Raw genomic sequence first — 14677 nt, 5'->3', positions numbered from 1 at the left:
GCTGATCCGGAGGTGGACCCATATTGGGGGTTGCCGGGCCCTCACGCGTGTCCCCTGCTGGCTGCCCCGGGGCCCGGTGGTCAGCGCTGACCGCCTCTGGGCTCTGGGACAGATTGCCCTGCAGGACCCGGGTCTGTGGTCCCAAGGGTTCCAGGTGTAGACGCCCGCCACGGACAGATGCAGGGCCCATGTGGGGTCCCCGCCCGTGTGGCCCCTTCCCGTGGCCTCCTTGCTGGGATCGGCGGCAGAGGAAGCCAGAGTCTGCAGCAGGGTAAGGAAGGTGGGGTGGAGGTAGGTGGCCCCACCTGGCCTCCCAGCTCCGCCCTTCCCTTCCCCGCCCTGTGAGCACAGGGACCTTCCCTGCCCCTGCTCTGTGCGTGTGTGTGCACATACACGTGCACGCACACACACGTGTGAAGTGGTGCTGTTTCTACGCCTTCCTCCCTTCCCCAGGGAACGATCAGCCAGGGCCTTCCTAACCTCGGGACAGACAGCAGCCCCGGGGTCCTGACCTTCAAGCCCCTTCCAGGATGAATCTGTTAGGTTGGCGTGTGGTTAGATGGCTTGGGATTTTTAAAATTCTTAGTATTAAAACAGTGGTTAGTCTTGCTGTGTCTCACTGCACCTGTTTCCCGCTTGCAAATGTCTGAGGGTTGAGGGGACATTTTAGAAGAAGGTGAAATCTAATCTCTGTTCTTGTATCCAGAATCTGTGTTTTTGCCATTTTCCCCCTCCCTCACCGCAAACAACTACTTTTCAAAGTGCTGTGCGGGTCGTGTACTGTGGTGACTTGGGGTGTGACCGTCGTGGGCCCCGCCCGTCACCTGGTCAGGATGGGGGCCAAGGGTGGCCCATCATGGCCACCAGCCCCCAAAGCCTAAGAAAGCCTGGTTCTTCAGCCCCATGTTGACCCTTTTCCTCGTCAAGGAGGAAAAGCCCGTCAGGTTATGGCCGTCAACCCACACCCCCCGGGGCCTGGTCCATCAGCTGTGGCCAGTAGTGCTGTGGCCGGTGCACAGGCTCTGATGTAGTTGCCAGGGAGCTCAGCGTCGTTGGAGGGACTTGGTCACAAGGCCCCGTCAGGGCCTGTGCCAGCACGGCCTTTCTGCGGGAGGTCCACCGTGTGCAGCCAGTTTGAACGTCCGAGGCCACTTTTTGTCCCTGTTTTTCCAAATTGATGTGACAGACGGGATGCTAATGACAATTGTTTTGGTCCAACAGATAAAAGCAGAGAGCGCGGCCGAGCGCCCTGTCCTCCCGGCCTGATGCTGCACGCGGACAGGAAGAGCCGGGCCGGGGACGGAGAAGACAAGGTTGGTCTCTGGACTCTGCTTGTGCTCTGCAGGCCTGAACCCTGGGGTCAGGGGTACTGGGCCCAGAGCACCCCTCGGGTCCTACCCCTCACCCCTTCTGTCGTTCGCTGATGCTTTGGGGTCCGCTCTGTGAAGCGGAGTCAAATCCAGCGAGATCGTGGATTCCAGATCACAGACGAGAGGGGTGGGTGCCCCGGGCTTTGGTAAAAGCCGCCAGGCCTTCCCCTCGGGTCCTGGCTCCAGGCCTCGCAAGGCCGGGGCTCCGTGTGGTGACCTGGGCTTCCCGGGTGTGCCGCGCCCGCTTTCGGGAGAGGGCCCCAGACGCCACGGGGCTGCAGGGCCACGGACACCACAGGGCAAAGCCAGAGCCTGTTTCCGGATGTTTAAAATTCGTGTGCGTCAAGCCCCACACACATCGGTTTTTTTCTCCACACTTTCCAGTCTCAGGCCCTTCTCTCTGCCTCTCTGCCAAGTGGCATTTTAAGGATTGACCGTGGATGTGCTCGGCACATTTACCTTCCCACGAAAGACCCGAGGGACTAGCTTTTATCGCTGCCTTTGAAAATCACAAATTTCATTCGCTCCGAGCTGTCAGGTATCTCGGAGGCCTGTGGTCGCCCCAGGGTCTTGTGAACGTTCTGACTTCACCTCCACGGGTGCGTCTCTGCTCCCGCTGGCCCTGCGAACCCTCCTGTACCCACCGGCTGTCCTGCCGGTTCCCCCCTTAGGGACGGTCGGGGGCACCGTCACAGACACGGTGCCTCTTCTCATCCTTAGGGCCGGCGCTAAATGGCGTAAGTGGGTCATGAATGTTAGTGCAGATGACATCTTTGCTCCCTGATGCGGGATTTCTCTGGAAGAGATCAGCATCCGTGCCAGTAGTACATGTTTATTAGACAAATGCCCTTTCTAGTGCCTTAACTACTTCATCACTGGGCTCCACGCCTCTAATTCAGTTTCATTCCTGTAGCATGGAAAGGGGGTTTTATGCCACGAGTAGCCATTTTCATCACCAACAGGAAGTCGTAACTGGCGCGTGCGACAAGAAGGAGACCCTGGTAATTAGCAGTAGAGAATCCCAGCATTGCCACATTTGAACGTTAGTCCCCGTCACAAATCACGCCGCGCCAGATCTGCGTGAGTAATTAGCTGGGGTAATCTAGTACTCAGAGGCTCTCATTGGGTTTCTACTGTTCAATTAGCTCCATAATGAAAATCTCCCCTTGTTTTTCTAATTGGATTAGTAATGGAAACTGTGGTCTCAATATATATATATTTTTAACACCGCTGTCTGAGTCCTTCCCGTTACCCTCATTATTTATCCTGACCTTTTTTTTTCCCCCCTCACAGGAAGGAAAGGCATCTTCTACTCCCCAAAAAGTCTAAAAGAAATTATTCTTAAACTGTACAACTTAAGGATAATTATATAAATTAAACCTCATGTATTCAGTGAAATTTTCTGTGTGGGTGAGCAAAGGGTCGCAGGGGGCCCCCAGCAGGGAAGCATACATGCGAAAGAGGCATCCTGACCCCTTGTCTCCTGAGCGTTAGGTCTGTTGGAGACGTGCCTTGCCCTCTGCCCTCACCCGGAGGCCATGCAGGGACTCTTCCGGGGGAACATTTTCATCCCACGACTTGTGTCCTTCCTCTTGGCCGGCTCTGCTCGGCCAGCCATTCACCCCCGACCACGTGGGCCATTCTGTCCCCAGCTCGTGGGTGGGCAGATGGCAACAGGGTCAGCTACGCAGATGCCACGTTTCTGTGCGTGGGACTTACCGCGGCCCCGCCTTTGGAGACACTGGGATTCTCTCGGCTTTTTGTCTGGATCTCGTGTTCCCGTGCCCCCAGGATCTAGCGTTTGCCTTTCCAGCTCCTGTGTGTGAAGGGAGGCTGACGCGATGTACAGGGGGTGCAGCCCTCAGGGCCCCGTATCAGCGCGTGGACTTCTGTGCCCGCGCCCTCCCCGCTGGCCGGCTCTGCCACGTGCAGCGCTGACCTCCCGGCCCCGTCACCCACACGGGCCACTGATCACCTCACTTACAGTGTCTCATCCCATAAGGTCCTGGCACGAACAGTGGTGGGAATAGAGATCCCGGAATTTTAGGATGGCCTTCTTCAATTCAATTCAATTCAATTCAATTCAATTCAACTCAATGAATCCAGAGCTTTAATTGCAAATGACAGTCTCCTCTGAGAGCCTGGTTGTTGCTTTGAGTAACGTTCTGGTGTTTTGTAATCTCATCTGATTTTTTCAGAGAAGAACACAGTGTTATTATTCTAAGTTTGAGATTAAAACTGTAGAGACAGCCGGGAGAGGAAAAACATGTCCTTACCACACCGCTAAAGTTTTTTTTTTTTTTTTCCTTTTTAATATTAGAGAATACATCTTCATTTTCTTCTAGGTGGTGTAACGTTCAAACGTTCTTTGTTTTCTAAATAGAGCCACAGACACAGAGTGATTTTCAAACCCAACTCTGCCCCAGAATCCCTTGCACCACCCCCCATCTCCTCCCCCAGCTAGGTGCTCGGGAAGGAGAGAACATCACCAGAGGCTACAAGGACGTGGGCTCGTGCCCCCCGACCCCCGTCCTCAAGGGCCCAGATGAGGAAGTCCGGGTGGACCCAGGCCTCCTTGCAGCTTCTAGATTCCCTCCCAGAGCGCACAGTCTTGGAAGCACTGGACCCCAGTCTCTGGGTCGGCCCATTTCTGGAGATGAATCCTGTGTGATGTTTTGCCTGTGAGATGTTAAGGCATCCACAGGCCATCTCTTGGTGGGGCTGCCTTTCTCTGTATCTGCAAAAGCAGACGGTCTAGCCAATCTGGGGTGATCAGGGAGATGCCTTGGTCTGAATTCCTCAGCACGGTCTGTTGTGCCTTAAATTCCATATTCTTAGCATAATTGCTCAGTCCCATTGGCTTAGCTGTACTGAGCGGGTCATTATCCAGCGGGTGTCTGCATGAACCGTGTTACCCTTCACTTGGTTGCCTAATTGAAGACGAGTGTTTAAATTAAAAAAAAAAAGTGCTCTCCTTCTCTTTCTGTTAAAAGGAGCCTCCGTCGATACTAGTCACAAGAGAGGACAGCGCAGCAAAGGGCAACAGACCCGTGGCCTCTACCCCGGTGCCCGGATCCCCCTGGTAAGATGCCTCAAGCCATGGGAGCGATGGTTGGTTGGCACTAAAGAGAAAGTGCACGTTCCTTAGATAATGCCGTGCTTCAAAAAATTAATTTGTGGCTCATGGCAGGTACCAGCACCATACTATTGTCAAATGCTGCAGAAAGAAAAGTAGCATTTAAGTGATAAGTTATCCTGCTCCCGTGCGTTTGCAAATCTGTGTTAGAATAATAAGTTGTTGCATATCTATCAGTGGAAGACGGTGTCTGAAGAAAACGTAGCACGCATTACGCTTCAAAGAGCTGTTTTCCCTCTACTCCAAGAAGCTAGTAACTGAATGGCTGTTAATTAAAGATGTGTCTGGCTCTCTCCAGCTGCCCTGTGAGGATTCCTGATCTTTGAGTATGCTGTGCTCAAACTAGCCTCCACGAGGGAGCCACTGTCTTTGGTTTTTTAAAATGTCCTTTTATAATGGAGTAATTTGGAAGCAGAAGAAAAAGGTTATTATAATAAAAATTAGTTTTAAAACCTGAAGATTAGAAGGTAGGACAGAGCTGGAAGGAGCAGCTGATTCGGACAGCACACACAGCGCCCTGGGTCGGCTTCACGTGCCTTCTGGGTAGGAAAGCCACCTGCTGCTGGTCCCCGTCTGACGTGACCACCGATGCCCCCATCACCTGCTTGTTGTGGGAAATAACGGTCTTAACTGGAGCCACTGGACATCCATTCCTTCTCTGCGCGGTCGGCGGTCAGTGTCGGCCAGCACCTGGCGGCCTCCCGCCCTCTGTCTTCAGCCGCAGCCACTGTGTGCCCTGAAAACGCCTCTTGGGGAAGAGCCTCCTTCTGCTAACACACGGTTCACACCCGGTTCTCCAGTGGTCCCAACACTTAGGGAGCGTCCTACAATTCAATTCAGTTCTGACTCCAACTCAGAGTTGCCCAGGCCCCACAGCTAAGGGCTCAGTCCCCCAGTGCTACCCTCGCAGCAGATCTGGATGCAAATGGGGTCCCGGGCCATCCGCACTTTGGTCTGGCTGACTGCAAATTCAGGGGTTCCCACGACCTCCCCTCAGGTCTGATAATTTGTCAGCATGACTCACAGAGCCCAGGAAAAAGGTTTACTCACGGTTGCAGTTTGATCAGGAAGGATACAGCTCCGACTGGCAGACGGAGGAGACCTGGTGGCTGAGCTGTGTGGGGAGGGGGGTCCAGGAACATCCGTGCCCCGGAGAGCGCCACCGCCAGGGCAGGAGTGTCCACGAGCAGGAAGCTCCCCGGACCCCGCTCTTCCGGGGGCTTTCCGGAAGGTTCCTTACGAAGGCATGACTGATTGCATCACCGGCATCACCGGCCGGGGGACTGGACTCCCATCTGCGGCCCCTCCCTGGCGGCTGGGGGTGGAACAGAAGGACCGACCTTCGAATCACCTGCTTGGTCTTTCTGGTGACCTGCCCCGTCCCCCAGGAGTCACCTCGTCTGCGTGGACCCAGCGGTGGTCAGAGGGGCTCCCGGCGAATAAAAAAAGGTGTTCCGATCACTCAGCCAATCCCAAGGGCTTTAGGAGGTCGGTGCCAGGAGTGCAGTGAAGGACGAAGACCAAACATTTCTTTCTTATTATGCCACACGTGCTGCTCGGGGCCTTTTGGGGCCTTCTGTAAGCAAACTCTGTCCGGTGTGTGTCTAAGGCAGGTGCACTTTACAAGTCGTGTGTAGGGGGCTGGGGTAGATTCAGCACAGGGGAGTGGCCCTGTCACGCCCAGCTGGGGATGCTGCCCTTGTCTTGCAGGGTTATAATTAGGTGGAATGTGTGACCTTGAGCACTGGGCGTTTCTCACTGTGAAGCCGTGGTCTGTCTGCCCCGTAGGTCATACCGTGTTGGACGCAGAGTGCTAAGCGGGGTCGGGGAAATCGCTCGCTGCAGGGTGGGTCCTCGGCCCGCAAATTACACGTCGGCGCGTGCCCTTCCCGGGCCTCCGGCCGAGCGGCCGGCAGCGGGGCCCAGGCTCTGGCGTCTTCTCGCCGCCTCGCCGGCAGGATGGGGCGGGCAGGCCTTGAGGACGCCGGCTGGACGGAGGCGCGGTCGCCCTGTGCACGTGCAGGGACGGGCCGCCCGCCTCGGGGACGCACTTTCTGAGTCAGAATGACACTCGCTGGCTGGAACCTGTGTTACTGCACCGATGTGTCGGGAGCTGCCGCCTCGTCTGTGTCTTCCGACCCTGTTCCGCCTGCAGCGGAGCTTCTGGGCTTCGTGGCGCCGCCGTTGGGTGAAGGATGTGAGTGTTGACGGACCCCCCTCCACACCCTAGGGGCCGGGTTTGCACGTCCCTGCAAATGGGCACGGACCCCCGACCTTGCTGGGTGAAGGGGCCCCCACTCTCTCACTCTCCAGCTGGGAGGGGGCTTTGCGAGCGGAGTGGTCTGCTAATCGTGGCGTCGCGCGTGTGGGACCCTCTGTAACCGCACTCTTTACCGACACCGCCATCTGTCACCGGCAGCGATGCTCTCCCGCCCGGAGGAGCCGTGTCTGCTTCACTAGCTTAACCCGAGCCGCCCACTGCCGGCCTCGTGCTGGGGTTTGCTGGTGGTCGGCCCTTCTCGAGGGTCAGCCGGCTTCTCAGGCAGTCAGGGGGCAGAGGGACCCACGGCGGGTGAGGGATTCGGGCTCTATCACCCGTCGTGCTCGCCGGCCACTTGTGTGTCTGGACATCTGAACCTGCCCCTGGTGCTTTAAGGACACCCTCACCCAGATGGAGTATTCCAGGAGGGGTTAATGTGAGGTGGAGGTCAGGGAGGGTTGGGGGGGTGTGACTGGGTCCCTTGGAGGTGAGTGGGGGGTGTTGGCGTGTTCGGCAGGTGCTGTCAGGTGACCCAGGAGCGGGGCGGGACTCCCAAGAAGCTCTGTGCTTTCGTAAGTGGGTCTCTTGTCACAGTCCAATGCCCAGGGCTCCCTGCTCAGGTCTTGAGAAATCTCGTTTCTGAAGGCACACCCTCTGCGTGGCGGTCCCCTGGGTCAAAAGGCCCCCTTCCTGCCTTGGGGAGCAGACCCTCCTCTGGAGGGAAGCGTGAGGGGTCAGCCTGCCAGCGCTGGTCAGATCTGAGAATTATACATCACCTATGGAACCTGAGCCTTAACCTCGGACCAACGTTCTCCAGAGAAAATGTAGGATTTCTAGAAGATTCTCGAGGATCCAGGGTAAGTGGTGCAGCCCAAATGGGCTCGGAAAGGATCCTCTTGACCGTTGCAGAGCTGGGGGTGAGGGGGAAGCTGGAATCACGATAAAGAAGTCAAAGTTTTGGAATCTACTCAAAACACGTAAAATGGAAATCAAACTATTCTTACTGTTGCCTTGTTCACTGTGGTCACATTTTTAGCCAGTTGGAGCTGAGAAATTCAACGTGTGGGAGGAAGAAGCAGGGTCAGCAAAGACCCTGACGGTGCGAACGCTGGTCTGGAAGTGAGAGCGGAGAAGGCACTGCTTCCTCCCGGGCAGGGGGACTCATGGGTGTGCGTTAAGCGCCGAGCCAACAGCCTCCTTAATTGTCCTCACCCGGCTAAGATTCTCTCTGCTCTTCGCGCTGCCAGGAGACACGGCCAGACGTACAGCCTTCTTAAAAATATTGGCATCATGCTAAGCCCTTCAGAAATGCCACGTCAGTGCCCTGACACTGAGTGGACACCGGGGACAAGAGTGTGTGCCCGCTTAACCACTGGACGTGGTTTCAGAGCCCAGAAAAATTTCTTCGGCCAACTCTGCCATTGAGAGGCTCATTTAGCTTAATGCCCTTGGGAGGTTTTAAGGATGGCATAATTGGGGGCATGGTATTTTAAGGAGAAAGAAGAAAATGAAGACAGTGTGTGAACTTTCATAAAAAGGGACACCCCATCCACCTCGAAGTGGGAGTCGGAGCCAGAGGGAGAGACGCAGCGTCATCTGAGCTGTCCTTCCCAATCTGCTCCTGCTTCCGGGTGTGTTAATTCTAGAACAGTCTTCTTTAGTGTCTTCCAGATTTCTGTTTCTCCTTCCCATCCTCCTCTTCCTTTTTTATAACTTGGCTTTCGACCCACATAGCAATTACTCTGTTTATTGGAAAATAATTAAAACATATTCCTTGGAATTGTTGAAGACACGGAAAAAAGTCAAGAGTAACTATCAAACAAAGTGTAAAATTCATGAGGTTTTCACTTAAATGACAATAAATGCCAAAGCCGGCGATTAACGTTTTAAAATTCTTGAGAAGACTGTGGGTTTACAAGTAATTCACTATTTTTGTACAATTAAAAAAAAAAACAAACGAACATTGGTTTTGAAATAGTACCATTTTCCAAAATGTCAGGGTGGACGTAGTACAAGTTTTCCATCCGCAATGCCGTCATAGCAAAACGGGAAGTCCTTTCCCAGCGGCGTGGGACGAGACCACGGTGTGCTCAAAGACGAGGGGACGCTCACGGTCAGGAAGGCGGCACCGACAGCAGGTGCCACTGCAGCCGGGCTTCCGTGCGGTTACCGTGAGGACGGAGGTGGTCTCGCGAGAGGTGCGTGTTCGTGGCCGTGGTGCGGCCACGGGGAAGCCGCTGGCTGGTTGTGGCCTTCTGCCCTGGAGCGAGAGGTCAGGCAGTAGCGACAGGCCTCGGAGGCACTGAGAGACGTGCTTGGTGGAGCCACTGTGCGCGTCAGGCTCCGGCGGCCCCCCTTGGAACAGGTGACTGGAGGTGCGGCATCCCGGGGGGCGCTCCCTGCTCCTCCCGACTTGATGTTAATGCCACGCTTTTTATTCTGACTTTACTGGATATTTTAGCACCTATCAGTGCTGTCTCTTTATTCACTCAAAACTCCTAACTTACTGAGTGTGATGTTTTAAAAGTAGGTTCTCCAGATTTTTCTAAATCTGGGTAGTGGACGCTTTTGGCTTTAAACGAATTAATATAAAAGACAAGTTCTTGGAGGAAGTTGGTAGCGCTTTTCCAGAAAGAAAGGAACGTTCCCCAAAGCACCACATGCATGGATGATGTTTGGCAAGAGGGGAGTAGTGGAAAACGCAGCCCCGAGGGCGCTGGGCTGGTCGCGTCGCAGGGCGTGCGCACGGGTCCCGCGCGGTCACAGCAGCTGAGCCCGGAGCCCGGGCACCGTCGCTGCCTCGCGTACGTCCCACTGAAGAGACGCCAAGTGTCTCGCCGTCCCCTTAGCACATTCGAGCCTTTCGTTTTGTGGAAGAGGGGACAGGTGAGACATTACTTGTCGGGGAGGGGATTCTAATGTTCAGTGAAATGTCAAAGTGGTTCGTTAAGGCAGACGGAGGAGACGCACGAGGAGGCTGCCATTTAGATCCGCGCTTAAGAGGCCTCCCGGTAGCGGCTCCCGGAATGGAGCGCGAGACGTGCCGCTTCTGCTCTGCTCTTGGCTTAGTTTTATTAGTCTTCAGGCGGCCTCGCTTTGATGCCGAGGCGGGGATGGAGTGTCATGTCAGGAGCTGCCGTGGCCCCTCACCTGCACGGGGCAGGCTGCCGGTTCTTTGCATCTCTGGCCGGACAGGGGACCGAGTGGCCAGCACTCACAGCCGTGAAAAGGTCCTGCGCCCGCAACAGTGAGGGAGGCGGCGCTTTGGATCTCCGTGAAGGCAGACTCGTCGGGAAGCCTCGGCCATGGTCAGGATGGGGGTTCCCAGGGCCTTTGTTGTGTGAAGACAGTTTGGGGGTCCTGGGCCTTGTTCCGCAGCTGAGAGCCAGCCTCCTGGGGCTCCTCGTCTCCTCTCCGAGAGGCCGGACAAACAGCAGGCCGGGTCCCCGGAGCAGGAGCCCAGCTCTGCCGATGACTTCCTGGCGCTTCTGTGCTGCTCATCTGAAAATGGGAAGAGAGGTGTCGTGCAGTAACCAAAGAAGGACAGACGGATGCTCTCAGGAGTTCTGCAAAGACGTGGAAGTGACTGTGGTCGGGAGCACAGGCCGGCACGCACCGGTTCCGTGGACCCTCGTCGTCGAAAACGCCCTGCGTGGGGGCTGCGGAGAGGACGGAGCCTGGGAGCGGCCACTCCTGCCCTCCCCACCCCCCACCCCCCGCTGCTCCTGTCTTTTCACGCACACGCTCAGCCTCCCGCACAGGGTGGGGGGCAGGAGCCTCGTTCCTCCCTCAGGAACACGGCAGGACGAAGGGCACTGAGCGTCGCGGTGGGTGAACTGTGTGCCCTCGGCGTCTTGGGCGGCACCCCTTCCCAGCAGCGGGACGACCTGTCTGGTGTCACACTGGGGTCTCACCGGTCTGACCGGCCTCCGCAGGAGAGATGGCCCGGCCTCCACGTCCTGGAGCTGAGCGCACACGAGCCGTCCTCAGCGGTTCCCCACGATGACAGGTCCTGCGGGGCGTGGCCGGGCCCTCGTCTGGAGTAGCAGGTGTCCACCTGGTTACCTGTGGGCTCTTCCCTGAGTAAGCGCCGTGGGGTGGAGAGCAGGCCGAGGAGGTACAGACAGAAGCACGCGCCCGGGTCTGCTGGGGTCACGAGACCCCAGAGCACGACGCCTGCCGTGGTGGACTGTCCCAAGCCCAGCATTCGGTGACGCCAGCTGTGTGTCCTGCAGGTTAACTCAATGGGACACTGTCCACCTGAAGGCCACTCAGATCCCACAGGTCAAGGGCTCGGTCCCCCGAGACTACCCCTCCTCAACTTGAGACCCGAATCCCAAGTCCGGGCTGTCCCCTGTGCTTCTGGCTATAGATCAGAGGTCCCAAGACCCCCTCCTCTGTCTCGATTAATTTGCTAGAGTGGCTCATGGAAGTCAGGAAACATTTTACTTTCTGGATTATTGGTTTATTACAAAAGGATACAACTTGGGAGCAGCCAGGTGGAAGAAATGCAGGGGCGAGGTGTGGGGAGAGGGTGAGGAGCGTCCGTGCCCTTTCCCGGGGGCCACTCTCCCCCAGGCTCCACGTGTTCACCAGTATCTGGAAGATCTCCGACCCTCCCCCTTTTGGGTTTTTATGGAGGCTCCGTCATGTAGGCACGGTTGACTGAATCATCGGCCATCGGTGATGGATTCAACCCCCAGCCCCTCTCCGCTCCCTCGAGGAGGGGGTGGGCGGGGTTGAAAGTTCCAACCCTCTGGTCACATGGTTAGTTCCCTGGCCACCTGCCCCCATCCTTGAGGGCTGCCCCAAAGTCACCTCATTAGCACAAAGGGCTTGTGATTCAAGTAGCAAGAAGGCCATCTCGCCTTTTGTCTCTGCTCTCACCTCGTAGGAAACGCCTAGGGTTTCAGGAACCCTGTGCCAGAAACAAGACCGAATGTGCATGTCTTGGTCCACATCACACTATCACAAGAGGGAAGGTTTTACTCCTCCCTGAACCTGTCACCCCATCCAAGCCGCCTGTGCGCCAGCCAGAGGGCCCTTCCTGAACGTGATGGGGGCGGTGAGGACAGAGAGGGAAGAGTGAAGGGCACCCACACCCTGCCTTTCAGTCCAGAGCCCTCGGCCCTGGGGGTGAGGTGCAAGGGACATCAGGCTCTGTCCCCTCAGGACAGTCCTCCTGGGACAGGCAGGGACCTGAAGCAAGTCTTTGCCTAGATGTGAGGAGGAGGGCGGGCATGCTTGGAGAGAGAAGCAGAAACACCCCTCACCCCTGGAGCTTGCAGCCCTGGGGGTTCGCCGTCCAAAAGGCGACCGTGGGAACCCTTCAGCGCACCACAGCTGCAAGCCCAGATTCCACTCGACGGGATCCGGATCTTCGTCTGTTAGGGCTGCTAAGTGTGGATGTTCTGTACCAGACTTAAATAGCTGTGGTGTGCCAATTACATCCTCTGGGATACTGGGACAGTTAAGGAGAAGAGGGACTATGGCAGCTATCCAAAAATTATGCAGCATGATTAAAGAAGGCGAACGTATACATATTACTTAAAATGTGCATGAAATGGTACATAAAATTAATTTTCCATGTTACAGCTGGCTCTAGTTGAAACCAACCGTGACAAGTGGATGGGCAGATTTCTCTTGGGGATTCACGTTTATTTACCCTGCCACCGGCTCTCCACCAGCTCTTTGGTTCCATTCCACACGTGTCCCTACGACACAGGAACTGGGTTCTTTGCAGCCTGGATGGGAAGTGGGTGCCATGTTCATTGTTGTCCCTCGGCTCTCTTCCTGGTAATAATCTCCTAGTAAGGGTCTCATTAGCCGCCGTCCTTCCCTGTGCTGGACGCTCGGTGATGGAAGTCAGGGGGCAGTGACTGCTTCTACACTTTGGGGCAGTCAGGGTGCTGGCCCTTCCCGGGATTCGGATGCCAGCCGGTTGTCTCTGGACCCGGCACCGGGAGCTTACGGAGTCAGCGTGTCCCTGGAACGGGACTGACCCAGGAGCTGGGGAGGATGGTACCAATTAAGTCCCCGGGTGTGAAGTCTCTTCCTGGCGGTAACAGCGGTGCCTGGAGCCTGGTTGCAAGCCCCTCGGGACAAAACGAGCCGCGTCCACCTGACGGAGAACATCGGGGGTCCTGCCATCGTGCGGCTCTTTGGAGCACATGTTTTCTAGCGTCTCTGCACATGGGCTTCACCGGGGAAAGGAGAGGCAGCAGAGGGAGGACCCCAGACGTCAGACTGTCAGCCCTCAGCAGCGGCTCTCGAGAGAACCAGATTTCCCGGCTTGCCCTGATCCCTGCTGGAGTGTTATTTGGTTTTCTTTGGAAACCGAGACACTGGGAGGAATTCGGGGCAGGGTCCCACAGGCTCTGCTGGAGGTCAGTCCAACACGGGCAGCTCCCACCTTGCTGTCTGCACTAGGGGAGGTTGGGTACCCAGGGGTCCCTCTGACGCCATTTAGCCTATCTGGGGTAGGCTTCAGCAGAGTCCCTAATTCCCTGAACACAGCTGCCCAGAGCCCCCTGCTGGCCCAGGCCTCCTGTCCAGACCCCTCCGTGGACCCAGCCGCCCAGGCCTCCTGTCCAGACTCATGCGCCCAAGCCCGTCTGCCTAGACCCACCTGACCATAAGCCACCTGTCTGAACCTACTGTCCAAACTCACCTGCTAGACACACTTGCTCGGACCCCTGCCTGGACCCCTGCCTGGACCCCTGCCTGGACCCACGGGCCTCCCTTCAGTCTAATGTCAGGACAACATGATATGGGCAAGTGGCAGCCTAGGGCCCAGAGTTGAAACCCCATCTCTCTTAAACCCCATGGCACCGCATGACAGCTGTGGGCTTGCCCAAGCCAGGAGTGGTGGGTATCTTCCCTCATCTGTCTTCAGCTTCTTGTTCTCAAGTCTCCTCCCTGCTGTTGACCAGAACATTCTTAGGACCCAGCACGCTGCCCGGGCCTTTGGGAAACCAGTGACTTATAGTCAACAACCTAGGAGGCCATCCGCTCCATGAGTGGGACAGCCTCCCAGAGCCAGGTGAGAGAGCCTGGGGGTGATCTGAGGTTGGTCCCCGTGATGGACCTTGGGGGGCTGGCCTGGAGCCAATGCCGCCCCCTCTCTGCTCCAAGCCACTGGGCACCTGCCTTTCCGAGGCTGCCTGCTCCTCAGTAGTTCTCATGTGAAATGGCCCAGCTACTTGTGGGACAAACTGATGTGCCCCAGGACCGTGTCACATCCACAGGCCCTAGTTAACCATTTCTCCATGAACATCTCACGCCTGAGTCCTTGAGCCACCGTAACGATGACAGTGCTGTGTTTGGTGGGATCAGGTCTTCGTTCTGAAAACCCAAAGTGCAGGTTTTCTAGGGCAGAGGGGGGCAACCGTGTCCCCGGCACAGGCACCACCTGCTGTTTCACCTGTTGGGACATCTCCTGGAACACAGTCCTTCCTCCCCTTTGGGCTTTGTCCGGATCAGATGTCCCAGAAGGAGCGGCAGGCAGGGATCTGGATGTCTGTGTTGCCAAGGAGTGATTTCCAGGCAGAGGGGAGAGGGAAAGCGTCAGGGCAGCTGAGGCCGAGCCTGGGGGCCCTGGACCACAGACCGCACCCGCCCCTTGACCCTAGCTGAAGTGGGGGGCTGCAGACTGCCCCGGGTGAGGTTGTGACTGGCTGAGCAGAGCTACCTCGGACGTGCGGCCGTGACCCAAGGCTGCCGGGCTCAGGGAGCCAGGCGTGGGCGCACCTGCCCGGAACGTCGGTCTGAGGGGAGGGACACCAGCTTGACCGTGACTGGGGTCCTGGCACCAACCTGGAAAATTGCGAGAGAAGTCTAGAAACTGGAATCGAAGCCTGGAGGGACTTACACGACCGTCTGGGACTAGATCCCAGTCCGCCAACCTTCTTT

General features: G+C 56.7%; 1 protein-coding gene across 6 annotated transcripts in view; it reads left to right on the top strand.

Moving 5' to 3' along the window:
• The first annotated feature begins 1226 nt into the window (after positions 1-1226).
• TCERG1L (transcription elongation regulator 1 like) overlaps positions 1227-14677 on the top strand; it is a 69322-nt gene continuing 55871 nt past the window's right edge. For all 6 annotated transcript variants that reach the window (XR_006209000.1, XR_006208999.1, XM_007079731.3 and 3 more), the window contains exons 1-2: positions 1227-1313; positions 4364-4452. Coding sequence is in view for 4 of the 6 variants with exons in the window: in XM_007079731.3 (XP_007079793.2) it covers positions 1266-1313; positions 4364-4452 (137 nt within the window). In the remaining 2 variants the exon portion in view is untranslated. The remainder of the gene's footprint in view (positions 1314-4363; positions 4453-14677) is intronic.

The sequence above is a fragment of the Panthera tigris genome, chromosome D2 (assembly GCF_018350195.1).
Source record: "Panthera tigris isolate Pti1 chromosome D2, P.tigris_Pti1_mat1.1, whole genome shotgun sequence".
NCBI lineage: Eukaryota > Metazoa > Chordata > Mammalia > Carnivora > Felidae > Panthera > Panthera tigris.
This window is presented reverse-complemented; position numbering and strand designations above follow the sequence as displayed.